Genomic DNA, 27,655 nt, shown 5'->3' on the forward strand with positions numbered 1-27,655 from the left:
ACGTGAATGAATACAAAAAGGGAAAAAACGATTGCATTTTTTGCTTTAAGACCTAAAGGATATTGATGAGGATTTTGAGAAGCACCTGAGAGTTCATTAGATCATTGATCTGTAAAGTTTTTGACAAGATTTAAGCATCTGGCCATCTTAGACATTTTTTAAAATACCTCAAGCAACCTATTTTAGGTGTGTAGGATCTTTGCAAATATATCTATAAAAGCTAAATCCTGTCATCTGAAATACAGAGAAAGCCTTCACTGGCCATTTGGTTTCAAAGGTACCTCTTCTCTTTCCAAACATACACACGCCTACCAAGAGACTTTACATTTCTTTCTTGGAACGTTGTATTTTATTGCTTTTCTTATAGCAAATATCTCCTCACTGTTAAATTCTTCATAAACAGTTTATCACAGACTTCATTTTCCCGCTGTTCTGCTGGCTCCTGTGACCTCCTCCCTTGCTGCCTCCTCCCGATTTCCTCTTGGCTGCCTTTCCTTCTCCACCCTGCAGCTCAGCTATTGCATTGTAGCAATTGCCTGTTTCTTCCACTCCTTTTGCCCAACTCCTAGGCAGTTTAGATTTTTTGAAGGAATTTCTTAAACGTGTATTGCCACGAGTTTCACTAGGCCAGGGAGGTGATGTCTTTACAACTTTAAAACTACTTTTTGTTAAAACACAATAGTAACATGTTGGGAATTAGATCTGAGATTTAAAATTATTATTGAGTTGTCTTTCTAGTGATTTTTTTTTTCCCTATGGATGAGTTACTACAGCTATTAAGCATAGGACAAAAGAAAGAATTAATTGCAATAGTGCTAATAATTATTGATGACACATACATGTAAAAGTAAATAGAAATAAGCATACCAATAATAATACAAATCCACTTGTAGAGCTCTTTAACTGACTTTTCACTGCTAGCTCTTATTTGGAGAATTAAGGTAATTTGAATTAATTGTCCCTGTGGCATGATCATGCTTGAGTGTATTTACTTAGATTTGTACTTGTGTGGGTGCAAATAGCATCAAATCTATGTTATTTTTCTATACGCAGTTTCAAATCATCCTACACTGTGGGCAAAGCCCGCTAATATAACAGGTTTTGTCTGGATAGCTAAGCTGATTCCATATAATTTTTGTTTTGTCTGTATCAATTTTCATACCCAGGGCAAATGCTTATTTAGTGAAAATGGGATAAGAGGTGAAACCAGCCTGGCTCTGTTTGATCTAAAGTGTTGAAAGTCAGGGCCAAAGTGCACCATCAGCATGAAGCTAAGACAGCAATCTTTGTTGTAGGATATGACTTCGACTTCTATTCTCTTTTACAAGCTCAGAAAAAAGACAGCAGCAGTACTAGTCTTGAGGGGAAAAAACCAAGCAGCATAGCCAATTACACTCTTTTTGATGTAAAAATAGTGCTTACTATCAAATAAACACCTTTGACACCACCTGCCACTATGGTGGTTTGCTGTTTCTAAACTGCGGATTACATTTTTGTTCAGATTGCAGTAGCTTCATGATAAACCTGACTTTGCATCTTACTGCTCCCTGAAGGTGAAGCTACCTTGCTACTAAACTTGAAGTGAATGAGAGAAAATATTCTTTCACGGCTGTTTCAAAGAAATAGAGCTGTAAAACCCTGCATTAAAAAATGTTTATTTTTTTTTTCCACTGTCATTTTGCCGTGATCAACTGGGATTTTGTATTCATTGATAAAATTATACTACATGTATGCAGCGTAGCCTCACTGAGAAATTAAATTTTTAACAGTTTAGAATTTTGCTTTTTTAAAATCCCAGCATCCTTCCTCGAGAGCTAGTAATATAATCCCAAACTGCTAAATGTGCTAGTGGCCTTAATTGTATGAAAAAACGTTTCATGTAAGTAATCATAAATAGTAAATTCTGTATGGTAGCTAAAGGCAGGTTGAAAAAAATATTAATCATCTGTGATTTTGTTATGATGGTGGCGTTTGCACAACTTAAAATGACCAGAAATTGTCTCATAGGTGCATAGTAATTATAGAGTCTAAATGCAGATGTTTCCTTTTCCTTTGCTGCCACAGGAGTCACTCTTCAGAGTTGTATTGTGTAACATCCTACTGTGGCACACAAACAGTCCATCTTTATATAGCAAGGGACTCCCTTATCCATTCCTATTTATATATAACACTGCACATGGTTATTATGTTAAAAGAATAGTTTGGCAAAGGCAAGTATTAAAACGTTAGGAAATGCTAGAATTAAGGTTACACATGCAGCTTTAATTCAGTCAATTATGCATCTTCATTGTCATACACTTTAACCGTATGATGGCGTACTGTTTTTTCACAGGGTGTTTTCTGTATTCATCGTAGGATGCAAGTGCTCTTAGGATGACTCTTATGTGTAGGAGTTTTGCTGCCGAAGTTGTAAAGTGTGTAAATGAATAAAACAGGAGATTGCAGGAAGAGAGAGGATCTCTTATTTCTTTAAAAAGCAGTGAGTGCTGCCTTGGAGATTGAAGGGTGGGCATCTCAATTGGTCCTAGGTATCAAAATCGATTTCCTGCTTTCAGTTTGCTTCCTGTGTAATGGAAAAGATCATGACCTGGACAGGCTGGAGAGGTGGGCCCAGGTGAACCTCATGAGGTTCAACAAAAGGAAGTGCAGGATTCTGCACCTGGGAAGAAACAATCCTCAGTATAAATACAGACTGGGGGATGAGGTATTAGAAAGCAGCCCTGAGGAAAGGGACTTGGGGGTGCTGATGGACGAGAAGCTGGACATGATCAGGCAGTGTGCTCTCGCAGCCCAGAAGGCCAATCACACCCTGGGCTGCATCAAAAGAAGTGTTGCCAGCAGATCCAGAGAAGTGATTCTGCCACTTTGCTCTGGTGAGACCTCACCTGGAGTACTGTGTGCAGGTCTGGAGCCCTCAATATAGAAAGGACATGGACTAGATGGAGCGGGTCCACAGGAGGGCCACCAAAATGATCAGGGGGCTGGAGCACCTCTCCTATGAGGACAGGCTGAGGGAGCTGGGGTTGTTCAGCTTGGAGAAAAGGAGGCTCCGGGGAGACCTCATAACGGCCTTCCAGTACCTGAGGGGGGCCTACAGGAAGGCTGGGGAGGGTCTGGGGTGACAGGACGAGGGGCAATGGTTTTAAGTTGGAGAAGGGGAGATTTAGATTGGATATTAGGAAAAAGTCCTTTACCATGAGGGTGGTGGAACACTGGAACAGGTTGCCCAGGGAGGTGGTTGAGGCCCCTTCCCTTGAGATATTCAAGGTGAAGCTCGACGAGGCCCTGGGCAACCTGGTCTAGTAGGGGGTGTCCCTGCTGACTGCGGGGAGGTCGTACTAGATGACCTTTGGAGGTCCCTTCCGGCCTGGACCAATCTATGAATCTATGAATTAGTATTGGTGAAGCAGTCAGATACTACTGTACCACAAACAGTCTATGAAATAATAATTTCTTCTTCACACCAGCATTTGAATAGCATGAAACAATTAAAAGTTCTGGGGCTGCCCACTGAACAAAAGATGACAAAACGAAATACTGAACAACTGTTTATGGAGTGAGTATCACCCATCATTTGCGCTAAATAAGAGCAAGACACTGGAGGTGTAATAGCATGTGATCACATCATTATGGCTGCATCATGATATACAAATAAACAGGCTGAACTAAGGTTGCGTGGGGAACCTTGAGCCTGGGATTTGGTGACATTTTAGTGCTTGACTTTGCAACCTTAAGAAAAATATTTTAACAGGCACTTTGTGTTTAAATTCTTATTGTTGTAAAAAAAGTAAAATTAAACCCAGCTCTGTTGTATGGCTCATCAGCAGGTTGTGACACTTGAACTACAACACAGAAAATTCTACTACTGGATTGCAGGGAGAGACTGATGATATTTGTATTCCTCCATATGAATCAGTAACACAGAGGAAGAGGTAGTTTTTCCAGAAGAACTCTCAGATATTTGCTAATGGCGGAATTGAGGTGAAGTTTCCGTTTCCTACCAGGCTCCTTAGGGAGATGTGCTCTCTTGTGCTCATTCTTCCCAAGCGTGGCTCTTTCTGCCCTGTCTCCTCCAGCCTGCTCCTGACCTGCCTCTGCCCCACCGCTGGCTCCTTCCTTGCTGCCCACTCCTCTGCCGACTTCAGCCCTTCTCCTCTCGCTTTGTCAGTCCTTGCATCACTCCTCCATGTCACATCTCTTGCACAGCCCTTCCCAGGCTCACCTGGTCAGTCATCTTGTTGCTCTGAGGCACTTGTTGAATGAGTCTCTGATTTCTGCGTCTCCCTGTGGCCTCTGGTTGCAAACCCTATGTGTACCTTCTTTGGCTCTTGTCTCTCTTCTTGGAGACCTCCTCACACACAGTTTCTGCCCTCCTTGTTCATCAGAGAGTCTTGTTCAAAGCCTTTTGCTGAGGCAATTGATAACCAGCTTGATATAATCATGGAATTGTTTGGGTTGGAAGGGACCTTAAAGATCATCGAGTTCCAACCCCCCTGCCATGGGCAGGGGACACCTCCCACTAGACCAGGTATGCCAGCATGTCAGATCCTTAGCTGTTCCCTGATCTGCTCTCTCCAGCATTAATGGTTACTAGTCCTGGCTGTTACCTTGCAGGTCCATTTCTTCTCTAGTCTTTATCCATGCAGACTGCTGCTCCCTTAAATGCTTTTCAGCTGCAGCTCCCAGTCTCTGCCGGTCTCTGTGTTCATCCCTCAGGCTGTCAGTCTCAGTGTATTTCTCCAGCCCTTTCCTCCAGTGAGCTGGTTCCGGTGTTTGTCCTCTCTACATTCAGATTGTACGGCTTCTTCCTCTTGCTGGCTAAGCACGGCCGAGCGAGTCACAGGGAGCGTAAAAGAAACAGCCTCCTGCCTGTCAGGTCTGGTGCCTGTCCCCCCCTGCTCTCCATGCCTCTTGCCCGCGCTGCCATCAGCCTGCAACCACAGCAGGTAACTATTAGACACAAAGATTAGTTTTGCCTCCGTACCTCCAGGCTGGATGGATCCTGCTCACGTCCTCGGTGGGGATGGTAGGTGTCCTGAGAGTAAAGGTAAGAGCTACACGGGTGGAATTTACTTGGTCAGTCTGTGATGGTGGGGTATTGGCCTGGCAGCCACACCACCCTTGGGAGTCTTTGTTTAGCGGGTGCCTGAAGGGATTTTAGTTGATAAATTGAAGACATTTAAATTGATAAATTCAAACACGGCCTTTTAAAAATAAAAATGTGATAAAATCACGTGGGCCCCAGGAACAGCTAAACTATTTAACTTTGCAAAGAAGTACTACTAGCAGATAAGGAGAGATTAAAAGAAGTTGACTTGCTCAGCAAAACCAAAAAAGGCTGAGAGGAGGTATAGTAAAGGCTACCAACACATCAGGGAAGCAAAAAAGGTATTGAGGGAAATTAACGCTGCTGTTGCAAAAAACCCGAAAGACCAGGAATAAGTTTCAGGTGGCAGCTAGAGGAAGATTACTTGTAAACAAGAGAGCAGTAGGTTCTGGAGCAGCTTTCTCATCAGAGCAGTGAGATCACAGGGATAGCAGATGATACTTATATCTCAAAGACATACCACTCTGACAAATGTAGACAGACTTTTAACCAAGATGGCAAAAGGCCTATGTCTAGCTTAAAGGATATTCATATTTGAAGTATCCGTCCTAAAGCCTAGATTCTTCTTAGAAAAGATCACTGGGATATTTTTTTAGTGTTGACAAATAACTACTGGATATTTTCATCATCTTGCTTTCAGGCTTCTCAGTCAGCCTTTGACTAAAAATTTTCAAGAAAATTCAACCTTGGGCAGGGAAGATTTTCAACCAAACATAAGATAAGGCAGCTTAAAATGGATTTTATAAGAGAAAACAATCCGATGACTTAATAATTAACAGTATTACTAGTGTTGTGTAATTATAAGAACCTGTATTTTCAAATAGTTAAACGTTGATGGAATGCTGATAAAGTCTTGAAACTTGGTTTTAAAACATGGGAATGAAACAGTTTGAAAAGAGCAAATGAATGTTTATAAGGAGGGAAACTTATGAGTCAGGAATGTTAACAGTTGTTACTAAAAGCAGCATATCAATACCACTGTTTTAGATTTTCATTCTGTTATTTTTTAAAAAATCATCTAAGTCCTCCTTTTATTTTTTCCTTGAAAACAATCTGTGCCCATCAGAGATTCAAAAGCTATTTAGAATTTTAATTTGCTCTTTGCTGTCCAGAGTGTTTTCATACTCTTACATACCTTTTATGGCAGGAGTAATTTGGTTTGCTATTAAAACATAGATATAATAGAATACAATCCACAATGAGAAGTTTAGAAGGCTGAGGAAAGTATTTGAAGCGAGATGATTTCTTATTCCAGGCTCTTCCTCTGTTACATGGTTGGCCTTGTAGGCGTAGGAAGCAGATAAAACTCTGTGTGCTGTCCTCAAACCTTAGTTGTTCTGTCACGTTATTCTCTTTTGTGTCTGGTAGACTAGGGGAATCTGAATGGATGCAAGATAGCTGCAATTAAAAATTAATACAGAAATTTTTTTTAGGTAATGGGAAGTTTTTTTGCAACATTTTATACAGCAGTCATCTAAAGTATATACATTTCTTTCACAGAAATAATTCATGATTTTGAGACCATGAAATCCTGACATTTTAGGTACTAATATCTATGAAACATTAATTTGAAAACAAGATAATGGTAATTATAATGGAAGTAGCACTTACATCTTGCTGATGGTTTTAGCATAAAACTCAACTAAAATACCTATTCCACATGCTGTAGCTTCCCAGATACTCAGAGCTCAAAAATATTATCTTCCCATCTACAACACCTTCAGTACTTTTCTGTCAGCTTCTATAATGTAATAAGCTATTTCAAGATTAAATCCTGCAATTCATATTGAAAAGCTAAATAGGGGAAATAGGTGAGGAATAAAGGAATGGATTAAATGTGTTATATATCACGGCTGTCATGTTGATGATATTATTAATTTTCAAGTGGCATTCAAAAAGAATCCACATTTTTGTTAGCACAGTTTTACTAAGTAGCTTTTCAAGAGAACTGATGGCTTTGGTCACTGATACCTGAAGTAAATGAAACGGAAACTCTACTTGCTGTAGCATAATATTCACTAATTTCTTTTTTTTTTGGCTCCTAGAAGATGGTATCACTTCAGATGAATAAGTACTTTAAATTTGGTCTATCTGTGCAGAAGTAGTAAGTGAGCTGGATTGTGGTTTCTTTTGCCTCCATTCATGTGTCTCATCCAAGGACTACTTCACTATGTTACCCAATTACTCCTTAAAGCAGGATGTATAAGAAGTCATCAGAGCAGGGATCAGAACCCAGCACTTCATTCTCCCCAGAGAGAGCCTGGCATGTCCCAATGCAGAGCGCTACGCTCCTTCTTCCTCATTCCACACCAAGAAATCTTGAACTCTTTTTTTGTTTTAGCTGTATCACTTACACAACCAGGAGATTGTTGCAGAATAGTCTCCAGGCTGTCTGCTGGGAGATGAGGGTTCGAGCCTAGCTTTCAAGCTTCTTAAGACAACAAGGAAAAGGCAAAAAGCTGCTTCACTTCTGTTATGGTTCAAAGGAAACTAGTGATCTCTGCTGTTATGAGAAGATGACTCAGGACCAATTTCAGGAGAAGGCTTGGGGGGTGTCTTATGTCCGTGAGGAACGAGATGCTGCATCATCCTGAGTGACCAGGTTTTTCTGACTATTTAGTTCCTACCAAAACCTCAGCTTTGCATCACGTCAGTTTTAGATGTGTGAGTAGATGGTTATCCATTAAACACGGTTTGATGTTACAAAACTGTGTTGCAACGTCCAAGTACATTTGTGGATCTAGCCCTTTATCCACTTTGAATGTCATGTATAACCTATTTCTTGCATGCAAGTTGCCTCTGTAAGGTTATTTTCAAAGTGGGGGAATGGTAGAAATTGACCTACTAGCATCCAGACAAGATCCCATCTCCTTTAGAAAGCCTATGAAAGTATCAGAATTTCCTTGTGTAAATACAATCACAGGCTCAAAATGTGTATGATTGATAGAATAAACACTGAATGTTTATTTCCATCTTCTCCTACCTTTAAAAAGAAAGAATGTAAATTCTCTCTATAAAGCAATAATTTGTCATGACGTTTGCAAAGCCTAACCGTTTGCAAAGGTAGTTTAATGTAGACTCAAACCGTTGGTGCTTAGGAGTTTCAGATTTTGTGTGTTTGCCTTCCAGCTTTCTGCTTATTGCTTTATAACATTAAATACAAACCCAGAAACTCTGTAGTTATGTTTGTATGTCCTGGTAATGTAGGCACTTTCAAGTATGGATGTCCTCTTAAATGACTGGCACAGAACCAGAGAAAAATACTCCTTTAACATGGCTGCATCTCCACTGGTGGATTTTTATTTTTATTTTTTAAGCTTAGCATAGTTGGTTTTACATTGCCCTTGTTTGTACTTTCATTTGTGTATCTGTTTTGAATTTTGATAATTTCTGACAATATGCAGTCCCAAGGGACTCGCAGAGCCTGATGACATACATTGGATGTTTTGTATTCTGCATTGAATTATCATGCTTAGCCTAATCAGGTTAAAGTGGTAAAGATTTACTAATGGGAACATTCAGTTGCCCTAGATTTTGTCTTAAATTTATTAAGTTATTTTACTTTAAAAGTTGATCCACTTTAATATCATTCAATCTGGGATGTTAAAGGACAAAAATAGCCCGCTACATTCAATTAATATTCTAAATTATTCTAAATTAGGAGGATTTCTGTTGAAACACACTCAGTAAAACCATGATTCAAACACTTCATTTCTGTTTATATTTGTTCATTGTGAGCAATGAACATAATGAAAGAAAAGGAAATGTATTCCAGGAATTCTGAGATAGTTTAGTATAAGTGAAATATAAATAACTCGCGACTAAACTGAAAATTAAATTTCAGTCAATGTTGACCTGTGCTTCCCAACAGCTTCCATAAACCAGCATGAAAGAACTCACTGCAGTGGAAAATCTTCTTAAAGATAAGATGTGAAAGTACAAGATATTTGAATAGAATTCAGTTGGCCAGCACAACCTCTGATGTGTCATAAAGTTGGGGAATTTTTGCAGTGTGATGATAATTTGGTATCAGCCTCTCGGCAGCTTTTGCCAGCTGGATTGCTTGACCGAGTTTCAAACCTGACCTCTGCTAATGCTTCCGCCTCCAGGAATGACAGTGCAAAACCCACTGGTGTTCTTGAGGGTATCAGATCCTATTTAGGGGTAGCTTATCTGATATATCTTGTTGTGTGTTATCTTATACCGTTTTCCAGCTGCACCATCTTCCACCTAGTTTCCACCTGATCTTCTGCAGTGCCTTACCTGTGACAAACAGTCCTTCTTTCCCTCCTCAAAGGAAATCATGCCTTGGTACTTGGCCAAATCTCTCTTACAAGAAATATACTAAATACTTCTTTGAAATCACCCTCATTACTGGAAACCAGCTCGCTTTTATAGCGAAGGAGCCTGACTCAGGCGGCTGCTGCAAATCACCTGATTACAGAGAAAACCCTAGACACAGGCAGGAATGGGTTTTGCTCTCCTAAATGCTTGTCCCCAGCACTTTGCCTCCTGAGACATAGCGGTGAGGACTGTGTGCAGTTTGCACCCCCCTGTGGTACTGATGGTGAAACGATGCATTAAATTTAATCCTGTACTTTGAATGCAAAAAAACCTCTCTTCTTAGATTTGCTTATATATGACCAACAGGCTTCAGTGCGCAAGCTGTTACATGCATAACTGCTTGCAAATGCAACGGTTCCCACTGAGCGACAGTAGAGACTACAGATAAGTCTTTAGGCTAACGAGCAGAAGGAATGCATAATCAGAGGCATAGAATAAGCAGCTATAGCATCTGGGCTGTGACCTTAGAGGCGCCTTCAAGCTAAGAAGGGTGAAGCCCTGACCCTCGCTAAGTCCCAGAGGAGGCTAAGTAAGGATGTGTCTGATCAATATTTTAGTGGATATAAGAGACACTTCACTCATGTAACCCAAAAAAGTGTTGTGTATTATTAACAGTTATGTTTTTCACTTGCATACAGCAATGTGCTTTATAGAAAAATAACAGAAGCGTCTTACATATTTTGATTTTAATGGAATATAACAATTTTTTTGTTTTCACATGCTGTCCTAATTGGCCAGGAAGCCTTTTCAGGATAGTACAGATGTTCTGCATTATTTTGTGTTTTCTAAACTCCTTACTATGTTGCTGTAATCATGGACTTATTTGGGACTTACAGCTCTGGCACGGAAAACGTGTTCGCTAGAAACAAACAATCCAGCGGGATGAGTGGTAAGCATGTTGTGAACAGTGGCTACGCAAAAAGAGAACAATTACAGACTTCTTCTCAAAGCTATTAATTTACTCAAGGAAAGCAGAGCAGTTAAGTTCCATTATAAATGTCTTCGGAATAGCAAAGTTGAGATGCTTAAAAATACTTATGTGCTCAATAGCTCTGTGTACACAATACTCAGAACTTACCTCCACGCTGAATAAAAAAGTAGACTGTAATCAAGTTAGAAGTTAGCATTTCTTAGATGCAAGTTTGCTAGATTTTGCTATTACGAAAAGTTCTGAGCTTCCTACTTTGTTCTGAAAATGAGGTAACATGATTTCTGAAGAGTTACTAAGTTAAAGTGGGGTTTGTTCATTCATTTTGTTAATGTGTGCATTAAGTAAGGTAGAAGAACAACTTAGAAGAGGATAACTTGTAATACAGAGGCCAAAGATTGCTCTACCGTTGCCTGTTCAGTTTGATTTCTCAAGAATATGGGAGTGGGATCTTCTTACATAGCTTATCTTCCAGTACAGTAGCACAGCTGACCAGATGGATGGTCTCCTTTTTCCAAAAATTGACATCTCAATAGAGTATGGAGAACATGTCCAGTGGTGTATGTGCAACAGTATCTCAACAGTACTTTTGGTTTCTAAGGGTAGGGGGAGCTATGGAAGGAGTTATTATAAAGAATAAGAATGGGCTACTTTTGAGAACAGGCTAAATGCTACTGGATAAATATTACAGAGTTCTTTAAAAGATAAATCTGAGAGCTGAGAGATCTTTTCTTCAAAGCTTCAATAACAACTGCTATTGTACTTTGTCCTTGCATATTCCAAGCTGCTACATAAATACTAACAAAATACCGCCACAGCACCCTCGCAACACAGTGTCTGGGCTCTTTCCAATTTTCATATTATAAACTAGAAATGAAGAAGGTGAAGAAATTGAAATGCAAAATCTGTCTCCACGGGTCTGTGTGATCCAAAGATACTGAGGGTCGCTGAGCAGCCAATAGAAAATACAGGCCCGAAGCAGGATGTTCAGAGCTGGGATTAAAGGGAACACTTTCGCTTTTGTGGCAAAATCTGGAGCTAAGGACAGGCCACAATAAACCTAATCCCTGACTAAGCACATCAGGGGTCCTGTTAGCCCCACCTGGTACAGCGAAGTGCTCTCCGTGCCCTGCAGCGAGCTACGCACTTCCAGCTCCCATCAGGAAGACACCTGTCTGCGACCATCCTGCTTTATAAGATCCCACAGAGAGTTTTAGTTTATTATATAAACTGGCAGCAAAATATTCCCGGCACTAGAGCTAATTATGAAGGCAATCTGAGTTGAGATCACAACATCTCATGTTTCTGTTTTTCCGCACTTACCTCTTGCTCTCTCCGCATCACAATACAGCAAACAAGAATTCAGTTAATTAGTTTTATGTGTTCGTTCCCTCCCTTTCTCCCCTTGTGAACTTCCCCACGAAGTACTGTAGAAGGAGAAAATAGGATTGGGATAGAAGTGAAGGAGGTCAGGAGGAACAACCACTAATAAGAGATGCCCTCTTATTTAACCAATTATTTAACTGTATGTTATTGGCAGTTTAATTCATAGTATATGGTGCATCACATTGTTATTCTGGATTATGCAGGTTTTGTGTTTTAAAAAGGATAAAATACCCCCCAGTGTAAAAATGATGATTCACTTGTCCACCCCGTGAGAACCAACAGTAAAACGGTTTAGACAGCAACAATAAATTTTATCAGATCTCAGTCCCAGTACAAATTTCTTTTGTAAGTAAAGGCACATTTAAAGCCCCTCTTTAAATTTAAAAAAAAAAAAAAAAAAAAAAAAAGGAGCTATAAGACAAGTCTAAAATAAAAGCTGCTTTAGTGACAAAAAATCTGGAATCTAGGTGGGTTGAATGAAGGCTGTCTCTGCAAAACAAAGTCTACTACACGTCTCCAAACTGAGAATAGCATACCCCTAAAAATTAACATCGTACCTGCACCAGCACCGAGTTACACTTTTTAAAGACTGTCACAGTAGCTCCCACCTGAAATCACAAATCAAACCCATCGTTTTCTAGTCAGGTGCCCTGGAGAAACCACAAGTCTCTCCCATCAGAAAATGCAGGAGAGAAATAGCACCTTGCCCTCATCGTGTGGTGATAACCTGCGTATCCTGAATTCTCAACGCGGTGTCGAGATGCTATCATTCAGACATCTGCGTTTCCCACCTCTTCCTGAGCCAGAAATGGCAGCACCCCCATCCCTGCAGTGCATCAGCGCTTATTTACGTTTCTGGAAGCGTTCTTGGTTTTTTTTGGGGTAGCTGGGGAGTCTGACCGTGGATACAGCCTATAAGCCGACATCAGCCGTTTGTTTGCCGAAGCCGTCTTGGCAAAGCGTGACCAAAAGCTGCCTGTCGCGCCCTGCTACCCCCCCCCCCCCCCGCTCCCCCCTTGGGGAAATCTCCCCTCGGAGAAATCCTATTGCCCCTTCCCCTTCCCTCCCTCGCCGCGGGGCCCTTCTGGGCGGTAACAAAGAGCCCGCCGCGGACCGCCCGCGGGCGTGGGTCTTTCCCCCACGAACCATCACCTCCCCCAGCAGCCTCTCGGTGACGGGAAAAAATCTTTCCTCGTCCTGGCGGGGGAGCCAAACGCTATCGATTTGTAGCCCGGAAGGTTTTTTTTTTTTCCGCTTGTTGTTGCTGCTGGGTTTATTGTTGGGGAAGGGGGAGGCTCATTTGCGAGCTGGTTGCCCAGCCGCCGGCCACGGCTGTCCCCACGCATCCCTCCAAATGCATTCCCGCTAGAGACCGCCTGGTTTTGGGGAGGGTCACCCCCGGCGCTCCGCACACGCACCTCTCTTCTTCCCCCCCCCTCACCCCCCAAATTCACGGCAATGGTGAGCGGCGTCCCTCTCTCCTACCCTCCCCTTTACCCGGGAGATGCTTTTCCACGCCACGCGGGGCGGGTACTCGCCGGTGCTACCGGAGGCCCCGCGTCCCGAGCGGCTCCCCACGCACTCTGTCTGTCTGTCTGTCTCCCCGTGCAGAGCTCCGGCAACGCATCCTACCGATGCTCCATGTCGTCCTCGGCCGATTTCTCCGACGAGGAGGATTTCAGCCAGAGGTCGGGGACTGTGTCGCCGGCGCCGGGGGACACGCTGCCCTGGAACCTGTCCAAACACGAGCGCTCCAAGAGGAAGATCCAGGGCGGCCCCGTGCTGGACCCCGCCGACAGGGCCGTGGTGCGCATCGCCGGTAAGGCGCGGCCGGGGGGGTGTTTGGGGTGATGGGGCGGGCGGCAGAGGGACCCCCCCTCCTCCCTCGACTTTCCGAACGCGGCCCCTCTGGGGGTGGGTGAGGTGGGGGGGTGGGTGGGTGAGTGACTAAGCTCTTTGGCTGCTTTTTCCGGCCGGGTGAATTGATGCGTGTGGGGAAGGAGCGAGCCGAAAGAGGCGCAGGTGCGCCCATTAAACTTTCATGGGAAAACGCATTAGCGGCGCGGGGGCCGCAGGGGCGGCCTCGGCCATTTCGGCTGGTGCCGGCGAAACGGCAGGAGGCCGCGGGAGCAGCCCGCCTCTTGGGCTGGGAGCGGGGAGAGGACGGCGGCCGGTGCCGCCCCGCGGGGTGTGCGGGGCGAGGCGCCGGTTCTTTGTCCGTGCGGGGCCGCGCTCGGGGGGATGGGGAGCGGGACCGATGTGCCGGAGGCGCGGGCGGGCGCCGATCCGCCGCCCGGCGACAGATGATGTCGAAAATAGGGCGGGGGTCCGCTTCTCCCCGGTGAAAGCTGGAAACCGCCCGTAAACGAATCGCAGGAAGATGCGGCCGTCCGCGGTGCTCCCCGGGGACGCTAATGTTCCCCTCCCCTTTTGCGTCCGCCTCCGTGGGTGCCGTGCCGGGGCACCGTTTCCCAGGGTGGCGCGTCTTAAGGGCGCTACTGGGGGCAGCGGAGGGCACGGCGGCAGCTCTCTGCGGAGCCGGGCTCTCTCCAGCCGCTGAATGCAGCCGCGGAGGGGGCGGGGAGAGGGGGGAGTGCGGAGCCCGCCCGCCCGCGGGGCTCGCCACCGCCCCCCGGAGGCAGGGTGCGCGGAGCGGGGGCCCGGCGCCGGGCCGTGCCGGGGTCAGGGCAGCAGGGACCGGGCGGGCCGGGCATGGCGCCAGGGTCGGGGCCGGGCGGCGGCGGAACGCAGGCGCGGTGGGGACGAGGCCAGGGGCGGCTGAGCGGCGGTGACACCTGCGGAGGGGCCCTAGGCCCGCCTGCCCCCGCCCCGCCGCCGAGGCTCCGGGGGGTGTGTGTGTGTGTGTGGTGTGTGTGTGTGTGTCCCGCACCGGCCAGTTGTCAGCGCCGGGGGCTGCCAACGGGGTCCCTGCCCGCCACCCCCCGTCCGTGTCGGCCGCGCTCGGCCCCTCAGCTCCGCAGGATGACGGTGCCCCCGCCGGCCCCGTCTGTGCTGCGGGCGTCGCGTCTCCGCCACCCTGCTCGTCCTGGTGGAGGCCGGGGCAGAAACACGGGGGGGGGGGCGGAGAGCGTCCGAGCCGCGGAGGCAGAGTTCACCGACGCCGCAGGCAGCGCCTCGGCGATGGCGCTGGAGCCCGGGTGGCCGCGCCGGCAGCGGCCGCTGGGGCTGGGGCCGCCCCCCTCCGCGCTCCGAGGGGCGGCTACCGACACCCGAGCGGCCGGCGGGGGCGTTTCCTCGGCCGGGCTGGCAGCGCCCGCCTCCCCCCCCCCCCCCCCCCCCAGCCCTCCATCCCTCCCGCTAGCCGCTGGGTTTGTTCTTGTGCCGTCCCCGAGGCTTCTGGCTGCCCGCAGCCGCGCGGGGGAAGCGGGCAGGGCTAGCCCCCGGCCATGGCTGGCTACCTCTCCCCCGGCGCCTACGTCTACGCCGAGGAGCAGGAGTACCTGCAAGCCTACGAAGATGTCTTGGAGAGATATAAAGGTAGAACAGCCCGCCCCACCGTCCGGGCTGCCGCTTGCCCCGCCGGGCGTGGCGGCTGCGGGTTTGGGTGGCTCCGGCGCTGTGGGTGGGGGGGGTCTGCGGGGGGCGACCGGGCCGGGCCGGGTCGGTCCGGTCCTGCCGGCGGCGTGAGGGGGGGACCGCCGGCCCCGCGTCCCTGCCTGGTGTCCGTCACGGGGGGGACGGACGTCGGCGGCGTCTGCCGTGAATAAATACACCGTCTGTCCCTCACCAGTGGGTGGAACGCACTCTCTGGTGTTCAGAAATGTATTTTTCGAGTGAAATGCGAACACGGTCATGTACGTCTCGGTGTGCATTTGTCTTTAAAGCTTCGGTTTATTTGGACCTTTTTATTTTGGGGTTTTGGTTCGATTTTTATTTTTTTATTTTTGGTGGTCGGGCAAAGAATGATCTTTGCTCGTGTAGCACCTGAGTTTTTTCATCTAATACTGGAAAATAAGGAAAAAAGGCGTTTATCATAACAAAGATGCATACAGCTAAATTTGTCTTGCTAGAAATGTAAATTACATTGCTTCCTTAAATTCATCGGGATGGAAGACATGGTTTGAGAGACATGATTATTCATTACTGTTTTTCAGTACATTCGCTGATACTAAATCTGAAAATGCTTATCAGAAGCCTTACGGCTCTGATTTTAATTCAAGTGAAAAGGGATCGGGTTAAATGTTCAGATCGAATCTTCATCCTAGAAATAGTTCTTACAGCACGTCACAGCATATGTTGACATTTGCAACACTGAATGCTTTTTTAATGGTTGGGAAAAGGATGGGTTAGATTTTATACCTGAAATTTCTCAGCTGTATGTTTCGAGTCCGTTCTAAAGATTTTGGTTAAATGGTTTCCGCTGATGGGAATGGGAGTGGCATAGTTTAAGACAGCTTGATTTGAAGATACCGATAGTTGGTTTTATTTAATTCAGGTTGTTAGTGGTACTATTTTGAAAAATAAACCCTCTACAGATGGTTGTTTTGGCATAAGAACTTGTCGGGTCCGAGTCTAGTTTATACCTGTGTCACTTGCAATTTCATGTGTCATTAACAGTATTGACTAATGACTCCTTTGTGTCTGTTGCCCATTGTGTCAATGCAGCTATGGAGCATGTGCGCTATTTCTGTGCTGAAATGCATTAATGCCTTTTAGTTAAGAAATAATTATGGTTTTTAACAAGTCATCTTCAAAAGTACATCTCTATTCTGTTCTCTCCTGTATTTTTAAGTCATCAATTACTTTACATGTAGCCGAACTGTTTTTTGCAAAATTTTAAAGCAAATAGACTGTTTACTTTGTAAATAAAGAAAACACTGAGAAAACTTGTTTTTTCTGTTCTGGTTCTAATCCAAAACACTGTGATTCTGCTTTAGATTACCTTTGGTTTATTGCTAGAGTTGGGCTTAATAAGGTTCATTCTCATACCAGTTTGTCTCTCCCAGCTTAAAAATCTGGAAAACATATTAGGCCTAATTTCCCCTATTTCGGTGAGAGCTTTGTTAGCATGAGGACTGAAAGGTTTGTTTTTTAAGTGTTGGGGGACAAAGGGATTTTAATCAAAATAAACTCCTAAAACTAATTAACATCTCTATTAGAAATAAAGCACATTCTGGAAATACTGGAGTGAATATCATATCGTGGGGGTAGCATGGGGTCCATTCACATGCTATTTTCAGTGGCAGCCAAATTGTGAAATTATTTGGGAGGATCCAGCTTCTGATGTCTTAGTTTTTAGCGTCATATTCAGTATATCGGTGTGCTGTGTTTTGCTGCTTGAGGTATACTTTATTCAGCCATTGGGAGCAAAGGTAAAGATTCAGACTTGTTTTAATTAAGATATATTGGAAACCTGGAAAATACATTATTGTTTAAAATGTGTTTCCAAGCTGGTCATGATTTCCCATCCGAGTCCCAGTAGTATGACTTCACTACAGCGATTGTTGTTCTGATGACTTGCTATGGGAGCTGATCTAATCAGAAAAGAATTGTTACAATATAGACTTTGAAGAGGGAGTGCCATTTCTCTGAATTTCTCAGTTTTGTAAACACTGCCTTGAGTAATTTTCTTAAATGCAAACCATGTTGACTTTATATTTTTAAGGCGAGCCGCAAGCAGTAATTGTAATGTGAATAGTTCGGGGTTTTTTTTTTCTTTCCTTTCTGCAGTTTGCAGAATGCTCTCATATTCATCCAGGGCATTATCGGGGAGCCAAATTATCTATGCCCCAGCTGTTGAGTACTGTAACTAGCAGAGTCAGCTGTACAAAATTCATTGCCTGTCTTGGAAGGCTTGGGATCATATGATGCCGCATCATTAAGACATTCAGGCCATTTGATTTCGGAAGAGAAAAGCAGTCATTTTTTGGTGTGGAAAGGCGAAATTTTACTCTTCTTTCATTTCTGCAGCCAAAGGAGGCTGTGGATCTTGAAGACCGTGCAATAGCGAGTACCTTGTTGCTCTAACAGTTAAACCCAGGATATTTGTACGTTTCCGAATTGTGTCTGCTGACTGCATCTCTGGCTGTGACAGCAAATAATTAGGCAACTGTTTGCTAAATATGCGATAGCGCAGAAGAGCTGCTGCTGTGGGAGAAGGGAGTGTTGTTTTCCGATTCCCGGCCAGCTCAGTTGCTGGCTGTCATGTTTTTTTTTCTTGATTCATGTAGCAATTAATTGGCGGCATTTCTAAAGCACTTTGGTGGAGGAGAAAAAAGTCACATTATCTCAGATGATTTAGAAATCATGTTGAATCAAGCTACTTATTTAGGGGAAAAAATGCTTCTTTGTTACTAGCACCTCTAGGAATTCAAAAGCAAAGCCTTTATTGTGATAGTGGTAATAAAATGCCCAGTATATCTTATCTGAAACATTTGACATTTTTCACATCTTGTTTGTGACTGAATAGGAAGATGAGAAATTGTACAAATACTTGTTAATATAACTAACAGTTCAGCTTTATCTCAAATACTATATCTGAGCTCTCTAGGAGGTTGTAAAGAAGTTAAAAAATTAGTCTTGGAATCATAGAATCACTTTGTGAGTTGTCTCACCATTGCCTGGGAACAAAAATTAATAAAATTATTGCTAGCTGCAGCCTTCTTGGTAACTAAGAAAATGTCCAACAGTATTTTAATATACATTTAATATTTAAGATATTAATGCCATTTGCCAGATGGTATAGGTATGCTTTCTTCCGTACCATCGTAATTGGAGTATTAAATATTTGAAGATTGCCATTTTAACTGCAATGCATTCATTAGATTTACTCTGGTATAAATCTTTAGTAGTACACCAAGAATCAAGATTTACATATATGATCCCTGTGAAATTGTATAGTTCACTTCAGGTAAAACTTCTTTGTATTTTTCAGTTTATGTTTATATTCAGTCAATATTTATGTAAATACCAATTGCAACAACCTTCTTTTCCTGCAAGATTTTGAACAATTATGCAACAAAGTTGCCTCCCTTTGACATCATTATTGAAAGGGCGCATCTGTTAATGACTTTGGGATTGCTGTCTCTCAAAAGGAGCTGACTCTTAGTGTTAAATAGTGAGTAAATCACAGTTATTCAAGAATGTTCTTACAATCATGTAAGCTATAAAAGCTTAAAATATATAGGGTTATCTGGCCCCCACAGACCTTTTAGTGCTGTAGATTTTGGCTCTGTAGGAAATGGATGAGTTAGAAAATTCAGCTTGACGTGACTGCCCACGAAAAATCCAACCTTGCTCTTCAGGGACTTGACTAAATCCTTGTCAGGGATAGGAAAGGTATCACATAAATGTTCTCTTTGGCTTGGATGCTTGATTGCTGCTTCCTTAGGGTACTTTGGGCTCGCTGCATAGCCTCTGCCTCTGTAGAAGGAGGGGAAAGTCTGGGAATGGGGATAGCAAAACTCAGGTTGGGTTGTTTAAACTGTGGTACATTCTGTTTTGCTATTGGCATTTTTCTCTTGCTTTAAAAAAAGATCTGTAGTACTACACATTCAGCTGAAGTACTGCAAACAGTTCTGTTCCTGTATTCTGAGAAACAAAGATGCTGGAGATGGATGAGAGCTAACAGGTCATCTGATGCATTTCGTTGCCTGTGTAGGGTTCAGAGGTAATGTAATTTGTTCTAGTGATTGATGGAGGGTAGTGTCAAGTAAAGCTGTTCTGACATTGTTTAGGTACAGTTTTTGAATTAAAATTTAAAAAAAAAATAAAAAATGCCTGTCATCTAGTTCCTTTGAGCTGACTTTGGGAAGGGACCGTTTGCTCAGAACGGTTTTAGTACATCTGAAAATGAAGCTGCGGCTGCTTTTTAGGAATTTGTAGGCTCCTAAATGTGTTTGGTATCAGACGTAGTTGAGGGATGATGTTCTTCAGAGATGGCTTCATAATTTATTTTCGTTCTCCTTTGGCATAATATGGTGGCATATAGGTGTTAGTTTTGTAGGGTGTATAAGGAATTTCCACCTTGGATGGTTTTCTTCCACCTCTTTTCATAACCTGGTAGTATCTAGCCTTGGTATTTATCACTTTTTTGTTCAAATAGGACAGGGTTTTTTTGCTGTCTAGTGCAGGGTATGTGTGGATTATCCAGATGCACGTCACCTAATCCTTTCTTCGCCACGGTGCAACTCTTCAGCATGAGGACACTGTCGTTTCCCCTGTTCCTAGCACGTTTCCTACAGCAGGTTAGCCTCCCGGGAACGGAGGATTTCGGCCAACAGAAAGAGCCTTCAATTAAGGATGGAAACGTAATGGCATTTCTGCTGTATGAAGTCAAACAAAATTAATGGACTCCTTGGGCCACATAAAACCTGCAGTTTTACTCTGTTTGAGCACTCCTCCTTCTTTAAGCAGGAAGTTCTCACTTTCAAATTGCTTGGAGATAGGATTTTTTTTTTCAGTGCATTTCATCCTAAATATGAACCAAATATTGCTGATTTGACTTGTATGTGCCCCTCACTTGAGATAAATTGAAGTGCTCTTAATTTTGTTGGAATAAAATATTAAGAACCTGAATGTTAGCCAGTTCAGTGAGTAGAGCCTCAAGATCTGGGCAGCAGTTTCTGAAGCTGAGTTTGATGGTAAATATAAACTGCAGTTGTGTCTCCACGGCTTTAAAAGATACCTGCTTGGATGCCTAAGGCAGGCAGAATTTGGCCATTGATTCAAGTATCTTTGGTATGTGAATTGGGCCAGAGATCAGAGGTTTGTTTCATTGCTTTTCTGATACTTCCCAATTCCTATTGAGTCAGCAGCATCTTTTAAATAGACCTCACAGGAATATTCCATAATTCCTTTTTTAATGGCCAAAACCAGAGGCTGTGAAGGGGGGGGTAGAGGGAAATAAACTTCAGTCATCATTGTGTTAAAAGATGTGTTTTGGTACAGTTTATGTTTTTGGTTGAGGTGTTTCTAATTGTTTGCTGTGGTCTAGTTTGCTGATCTCTAGAGGTATTTTGCTTGAAAACCACGTTATACATTCTTTTTTTCCTCTACACTGTTTAAAACATGCCTGGTTTGAGGAATTTATTCCATCATTTTGCTAGAACTTCAACATGTACTTGAAATTAAGTGCTCTGTGAAATAAAAATGGGCTTATTCACATGCTTAAAGTTAAGTGCAAGTATTTGATAAGTTCAGGCGTAAAAGAATAAAGTTTTGTAAAGGTCAAATATGAATGCAGCTTATTGCTGCGTGCCTGAAATGTTTCCTGTAAAACATCATTAAAGCAGTTTAATTTAACAAAGCCTTGATTTTCTGTAGTGGGTGAAAATATTCATGTCCTGAATGCTTTCTGTCAACCCAGCTTTCAAACAGGTGAAACAATGCTCACAAAGACCCTTCAGTCTGTGGGTCAGATCCTGAAAGGCATGTTAATAGCTGGATCTTACAAGTTGATCTGTGTAGGCAGACTCCGATGCTTTTGTGGGAATACACGCTGGCTTCAGAAATCCAGCCACGCAAGCCTCTTCCCAAGATTGGGGCCCAAGTAATAGCTCAGCCTTTAATAAGGCATACTCCTGAAATTGCTCATCCTCTAGGGCACTCAATTTGGCCTTGGCTGCATTAAAAGCAAGTTAGTGTGTTTCCGGATTTAATTTTATTGTACCTGGTGAATACATCGTTTTTGTTGCGGAGTGTAATCTGTCAACTGGTTTGGGTTTTGTAGGCTTCAAACAAACTGGTAATAGTTGCAAATCTGCGAAAGGATGAAGATTCTAGGTAATATATTGAGGGTTAAATTCTGCACGTTGCAATTATGCAATTAGTGTAACTATTTCTGTAAGGCAAGGAGGATTAGGCGTCTGATGGGCTTTTCGGTAGCATAGGCCAAAATCTGCTCTTGATGATAGCCACATGGCCCTTTTGGACTTGGTTTGCTTTGAAATATATTCTCATGGTTCTGTTTCGTAGTTAAGATGTGAAATTATAGTATTTAATAATGTGTTCTGCAATGCATATAAATACAGATGGACAATTAAGTGGGATTCATAGCCTAATGGTGTTAGAAAACTAAATTAGTTTGCCCGGGGATTCAGGTCTCCAGCTATCTGACAGCTATGACACTTTGCGCCATTTGGATCTAAAATTAGTAGAGCTCTTCTGTACCGGGATTAGAGAGAAGCGTAGATGTTTTAGTTCACAAAACGGGTAAAAGTCTGCCTCTTTATACATCTTTCGGAGGGATGTTTCAGGCGATTTGCAGATGAGACTACAGGGGAACAGAAAAGTCCCCGAGTCCCCATTGATACTGAAATGGATATCCTGTCATCCCACTCGGAGACTTGTCTTCTGTGTGATCAGGTTACAGTCGGAGTGTTTCTCCTGTGACAAGGTCTTTTAGGCACGGTAGCAGCAGCATTAGAAAACGCGTGTGGTCATTTGGACAGATGTTTTACAATAATAATAATAATAATAATAAAGCATCCTGAGCAGTTCTAGTGGGAGTGCCTTTTTAAAGAGAGGAATGGCGCTTGGCGATGCTGTGTTTTTTACTCAGACAAAACTTCTGTTAATTTTGGTAGGATTCAGGAACTTAGCTATTGACGTTTATAAATATTTAATGCGTTAAATTATTCTGCCTTTAGATAAATTTTTAATCTAGAGATAAAGGATTTACAGTATGTCCTAGAAATTAGGAAATGACTCCAGCATTTGTCTGGAGAACCACCGCTATGTAGTTGTCCATAACTTCTGGAAATAAGGTATTTTTACTAAGATAGTTCTGGTTTCAGGGTAGGATATTTTCAAAAGCACGCATAGCATTTTGATAGTCTCAATGACTTTTAATTGAGATTAGGTGCTTCATTGCTGCTTGTGCCTTGGAAATTCTCTCCCAGTGATTATACATTGTTCAGATCATAACCTGATGCTGGGAGCCACATTATAATACCGTGTATTACAGATTAGTTCTGTATTTAAAACTCAGTTTTTGAAAGGTTTTAAATATGAAAAATTCTCTGGAGGAAAATCAATAATTTTTAGAAAGTTGATTTCAGAATGTAAAAGGACATTTTCAAACATACTGAAATTTTCTTTGTGTTTTAGAGCAAATTGTGTTGACTTTGTGTTTTAGTTTTTCTCAGCTTTTATAACTTCTTCCCCGTTTCATCAATTTTTAACAAAACCATTGCTGAGAAACATTTGTTGTGTTTTTGAGTAGGTTTTTGTTTTTTTGCTTTGCAGCTAATTTTTGTTGACATCCAGTTTACTGTAGAGTTAAAGCAGCGTTTGGCTTGGTATCCCTTTAAAGGAGAAAAGACCAGACATAGGTGAGCTACAGGAAGAAAGCCAAAGTTGATTAGGTCACTTGATGAAATTACTTTATAATTTTACCATGCTCAACGGGATACTTTTGCATTGTTCTGTTTCAGTTTTTTAAAATGGAGCCCTTGTTAATAAACTCCATACAGTCCTTGGGAGGCTAGATCTTGCCTACTTCGGAGAATATCAGTCCAAATTCTGATTTTCTGCTTGTTTCTGTTGCAAATGGTATTAAATGAAATCAGATTGATTCATGTAAGCATTATATGTTTCTACTTAAATTGTACATTTGTTTTTGCCTTCTCGTGGATATACATTTCCTTCAGATCTTGTATTACACTGAATTGTCCAAATGTCCAACACACTGTTTGAAGTGGGTTTACAGTAGCACTGACCGACTGTCTTAGGCTGCAGCATCAAGTGTTTTTAATATAAGTCATAACCTAATTTATGAAGTTCACAGTAGTGTCCTAGAAAAAAACTAGCTGTTTATGCCTTGATATTTTTACTGTCATACTGAAGCATTTTCTGGCTTTGGGAACCATCTGATACTCAAGAGAATTTGAAGAATTACGTTTACACTGTGAAAGCGTGTGTGGCTCTGCAATGATACGCAATTTAATACCAAATGTATGGATTTGATCAAATAACATTAGAAAGCGGAGGATCATCTTTATTCTAAGCATGAAATGTATTCTGAATTTGGTGCTACAAGTAGATGCCTAGATTTTTGTAGTCATTTCAGTGACCAACGCTGTGAGCGGTTTGTTGGCGATTTAGATGTATGACAAATGTGTTGATGGATCTTTGTACAGTTTGTGCTGCATGTTGGAGTTTTTCTTTGTGTTTTCCCAACCAGCCTGCTTTGTTGAGTGTGTACCCACCTCTGGTCTTCTGTCATTTGCCTTCTTCAGGGCATACTTCTTCATTGAAGGTTGCATGTCTCTTCTGTGTTCCTAGTAAGAAATACCTCTGGAGGAAAAGGGGAAAGTTGGTTGGTTTTGGTTTTGGGGGGTGTGTGTGTTGGGGTTTTTTTTGGTTGTTTTTTTTTTTTTTTTAAATAAAAAGCTTTGTTCCTAGAGTCTGGAAGATACAATGTGGCTCCTGCTACTCTACCCATGGTTCCCTTTTTTTCTTTCTTTCATGGCTTTCAAGTTACTTTTTAGCTGTAGGTTGGATTCCTTGTGGGTGCACACCTACTAAGTGCAGACAGAAGATCAGCTTGCTTTGAGGGGCTTCTTGTGGGACACGCCTGCACGCCCGCTGTACCAGCTTTTCAGAGGAGTTAATTGTACTTCATCCTCAGGCTGGTCCCTTCCCAGTCGTGGTGGAGAGAGAGACCTCGGTTCCAGTCTCCTCCTGCCCGCTGCTGGAGTGGGGAGCACCAGCAGAGCACTAGCTCTAGTCCTAGAGAGCAGCACAGGCTTTGCTGCCTGAACTGTAGTTGAAGCTGTAGAGAAACCTTTGAGCTTTTCCTTATCATAATAAAGTGTAAAATAATACATGTTTGTAGGATGAGATTTCTCGGGCGACGTGCCCCTGTGCTGGTTCCTGCTGTGAACTCAAGTTCCTAGAGTCGGGATAAAGCCTGACTGGGACTTGAGTCTCAGGTCATGTACTGACGGGCTGGTGTCCTACTGTGAGAGCATTTCAAGTGCAGAGTTTAATCCTTCTCAGTGAAAGTGCTGAGAGAGAGAAGAACACCCAGGGGACAGACACTAACAGGGTCACTTCTTTTGAAATGATTGTATTTCTTCAGCTCTTGGTTTCAGTACTCCAACTCGCACCTGGATGTGCGAGCATCGCTGTTCAGCGTTAGAGTCAGTCTGGTTTCATGCTTGGACCTCCTGCTGCTGCTGGAAGCCAATGCTCCCTCCCTGCTGTGTGTGCGACCAAGTTAATTAATTATGAAGTGCACTAAGATGTCTTCTATATCCTAACTGCATTTTTAAAGACCCAAGACTTCTTTTCCATGTATTGGCTTAATGACTCAGCTGATAAATAATTTTAAGTTCATTTACTTGCCTTTTTTTTTTTTTTTTTCTTCTTCTGAGTAAATAAACAGGCCATCACAGTATTTATCGCAATGACTAGCAGCTCGTGTTGACAAATGGCATAGATGCTCTTTGAGATAATGGAGTCTGCTTGCAATTTGATTTTGTCAGGCTAGCAAATAAGCAAAACATTTTTGCCCTTTTCATATTTTTTTGGTTTATTTCAGTTAAAATGCTTTTAGATCTGTGTTTTATGATGAAAAATCTCAGCTTCTACAACCTCTTTAGGCTTTGAAGTTCTCTGTGCTGCAGTATGCAGTACCAAAGCACTTAATGACTGTACATGCACTTCAGTGCCCCTACTGCTGATGTGCTTCGGGAGATGAGACAGTGCGATTGTATGTAGTACCTTTGTTGCGTTACTGTTTTATGTTGTATGTCTTTGATATATATTTAAGAATTCCCTTTTGATATTTTTTTTTCTTTTAGATAGTTCAAGAACACCAAGTCTAAGGTTTATTGATCTTTGTGCAGTTAGCAGGCAGTTTTCTGCTGATCTTGGTAGTTCAGAAATGCTTAGTTTCTATTTTTCATTCCCAATACTTTTTTACTTTTTGTTTAAATTAAATTTGTTTAAATGTCATTGTCTAATAATCTTTCCAGTTTCAATAGGTTGGTTTTGAGTCTTAAAATTTTGGAGTTCTCCCAATCTGAAAACATATGTATCATCAGAAAAGATCCCTTTTTTTTTTTTTTTTTTTTGTTTTTGTTTATTGCCTTGTCTAAATCTTTAATAAATGCAGAACGCATTCATGATTTCTGGAAAACCACAGCATTCTCACATTGGAAGGCAGCCAAGATTCAAGATTTCATTATTCTGTAAGTAATTTTCAGGCTACAAAAGGATTACACACTGTATCCCAGTTGTTTTGTCAGCTTTTGGATATATATGTCAATTTTCCCTCTATTTACATATATATATATATACACACACATACATATATACACACACACCCGTTTTTTGTTTTTAACTTGGAGAAAGCCAAACAATTATGAAGGAGTTTGATTTATCATTGCAAAAATGATGGGAATTTGGCATTATATTCTCAGTATCTTTCCCAGTATTTTTTGTTGTTTTAATCTGTGCTTTCCAGTTACTATCAGTGGAACTAATCAGATCTACATCAATAATTTCTCTAGCTTTTTCATTTATTTCTTGCAAATCATCTGGAGAATAGTGATGTATTTTAGTGTAAGTTTTTGTAAGCAACTTTTTTCTCTGATACTACACATTCAGAAAGAATTTAAGGTAAGGTGACGGTAGTTGGCTGTGTGAGCTGCTTGTAGGTGGATGTGTTCAGGTGTCCTCTGTGGCTACGTCATTTCTTCTTTGACACTCCTTCCTGTGATGGAACGTGGTAATTTTTCTGTAAAGGAGGCTGTGAGGAAAGCAACAACAAATTGTTGTCTTAAAGACTAGGTCCTTGCTCGGTAAAGATTTTATTCAGATACTTAGCCATTGCAGTGTTTTCCTAGTCTTGCTGCCACCCTGGTTCTGGTCATCCATGGACATGCGTGTTGTCCCATTTGTAAAAAAAATTCTTTTTTCTTTTTGATAGGTACAGTGTCTCTTGTTTTCTTTGCTATCCTGGTTTTCTAGCCATCGCTTGGATAGGGCTTCTATCTCGCTAAGCAAACATTTCTGGCATAGCAAACTTCTATAGCATGTGTCTGTTTACTTCTTGGCATTGGGCATTTAGATTAACAGCCTGCTGGTGCCTAAGTAAATTATACTCCATAATGTTCATGTGAAAAGGGTTCAACATTGCACTCTTTTCCTTTTTAAAAATGACTTCACAACATCTTCCCATCATCTAATAATATCTGTGGTACTTGTATAGGAAGGAAAAGCATTAGAAAAATAAGGGGGAGGTGTGTGTATTGAAAAGCAAAAATTTCCCTTACTACCCAGTGTTTTCTTGTTTTTTCCTGCTAAGATGTGTCTTTGAGTTAAGTTGCTCTAGTTCTAGTTTCTCCTGCTTCTGTGTGACTTACCTGTTATACTTTACTCTGTTTTATGATTATAAAACTTGGTTATTTTTAATGTAAGCAATTTGAAGGCACTACTATTTGCCTTTTTGAAATCCAGCGTCACTTTTGTCATTTGGAGTCTTAACTGCAGTAAGTTTTTCGGCTGTTTGGTGGCCTCCTATTGATCTTCTAAAACTTTTCTAAAACTTGGAGAAGATGACATTGTTGAGTGCCTTCCTTGTTGTTAATAACAGGTGATCCCCGGTCTTGTCCAAAATACTGACAATACGTTCTGTAATCATGCAGATAAGTATTTGCTAAATTTATATCTTGAGGCAATTCATCAAAATAAAGACTGAAGGATTTCAAGATTTAAGCTTTTAAAATTAGCAGTATAATTTTTTTTACTAGTATTTGTAAGGCACTAATGGCGTTTTTATTAAAAATTTGGCAGCTACATATTTATATTTCCCTCTTCTCCTGCTTCGACTTCCACCTGCTGAATGTTTCCTGATGGATACGGTTGGCTGCTTTATGAAGAGTGGTGTCCTTCGTGATCTAATGGCTTTTTCCTGCAAA

The 27,655-nt window shown here is 42.3% G+C and overlaps 1 protein-coding gene across 5 annotated transcripts in view; it reads left to right on the forward strand.

The window, feature by feature from the left end:
* DST (dystonin) overlaps window positions 1–27,655 on the forward strand; it is a 329,300-nt gene that overhangs the window by 27,000 nt on the left and 274,645 nt on the right. For 3 of the 5 annotated variants that reach the window (XM_074153813.1, XM_074153814.1, XM_074153815.1), the window contains exon 1: window positions 15,173–15,263. In XM_074153813.1, the coding sequence (XP_074009914.1) occupies window positions 15,173–15,263 (91 nt within the window). Of the gene's footprint in view, window positions 1–13,376; window positions 13,585–15,146; window positions 15,264–27,655 lie in introns of those variants that run through there. The other 2 variants (XM_074153812.1, XM_074153811.1) reach the window with 2 other exon arrangements.

Source organism: Numenius arquata, chromosome 9, assembly GCF_964106895.1.
Source record: "Numenius arquata chromosome 9, bNumArq3.hap1.1, whole genome shotgun sequence".
Lineage (NCBI taxonomy): Eukaryota > Metazoa > Chordata > Aves > Charadriiformes > Scolopacidae > Numenius > Numenius arquata.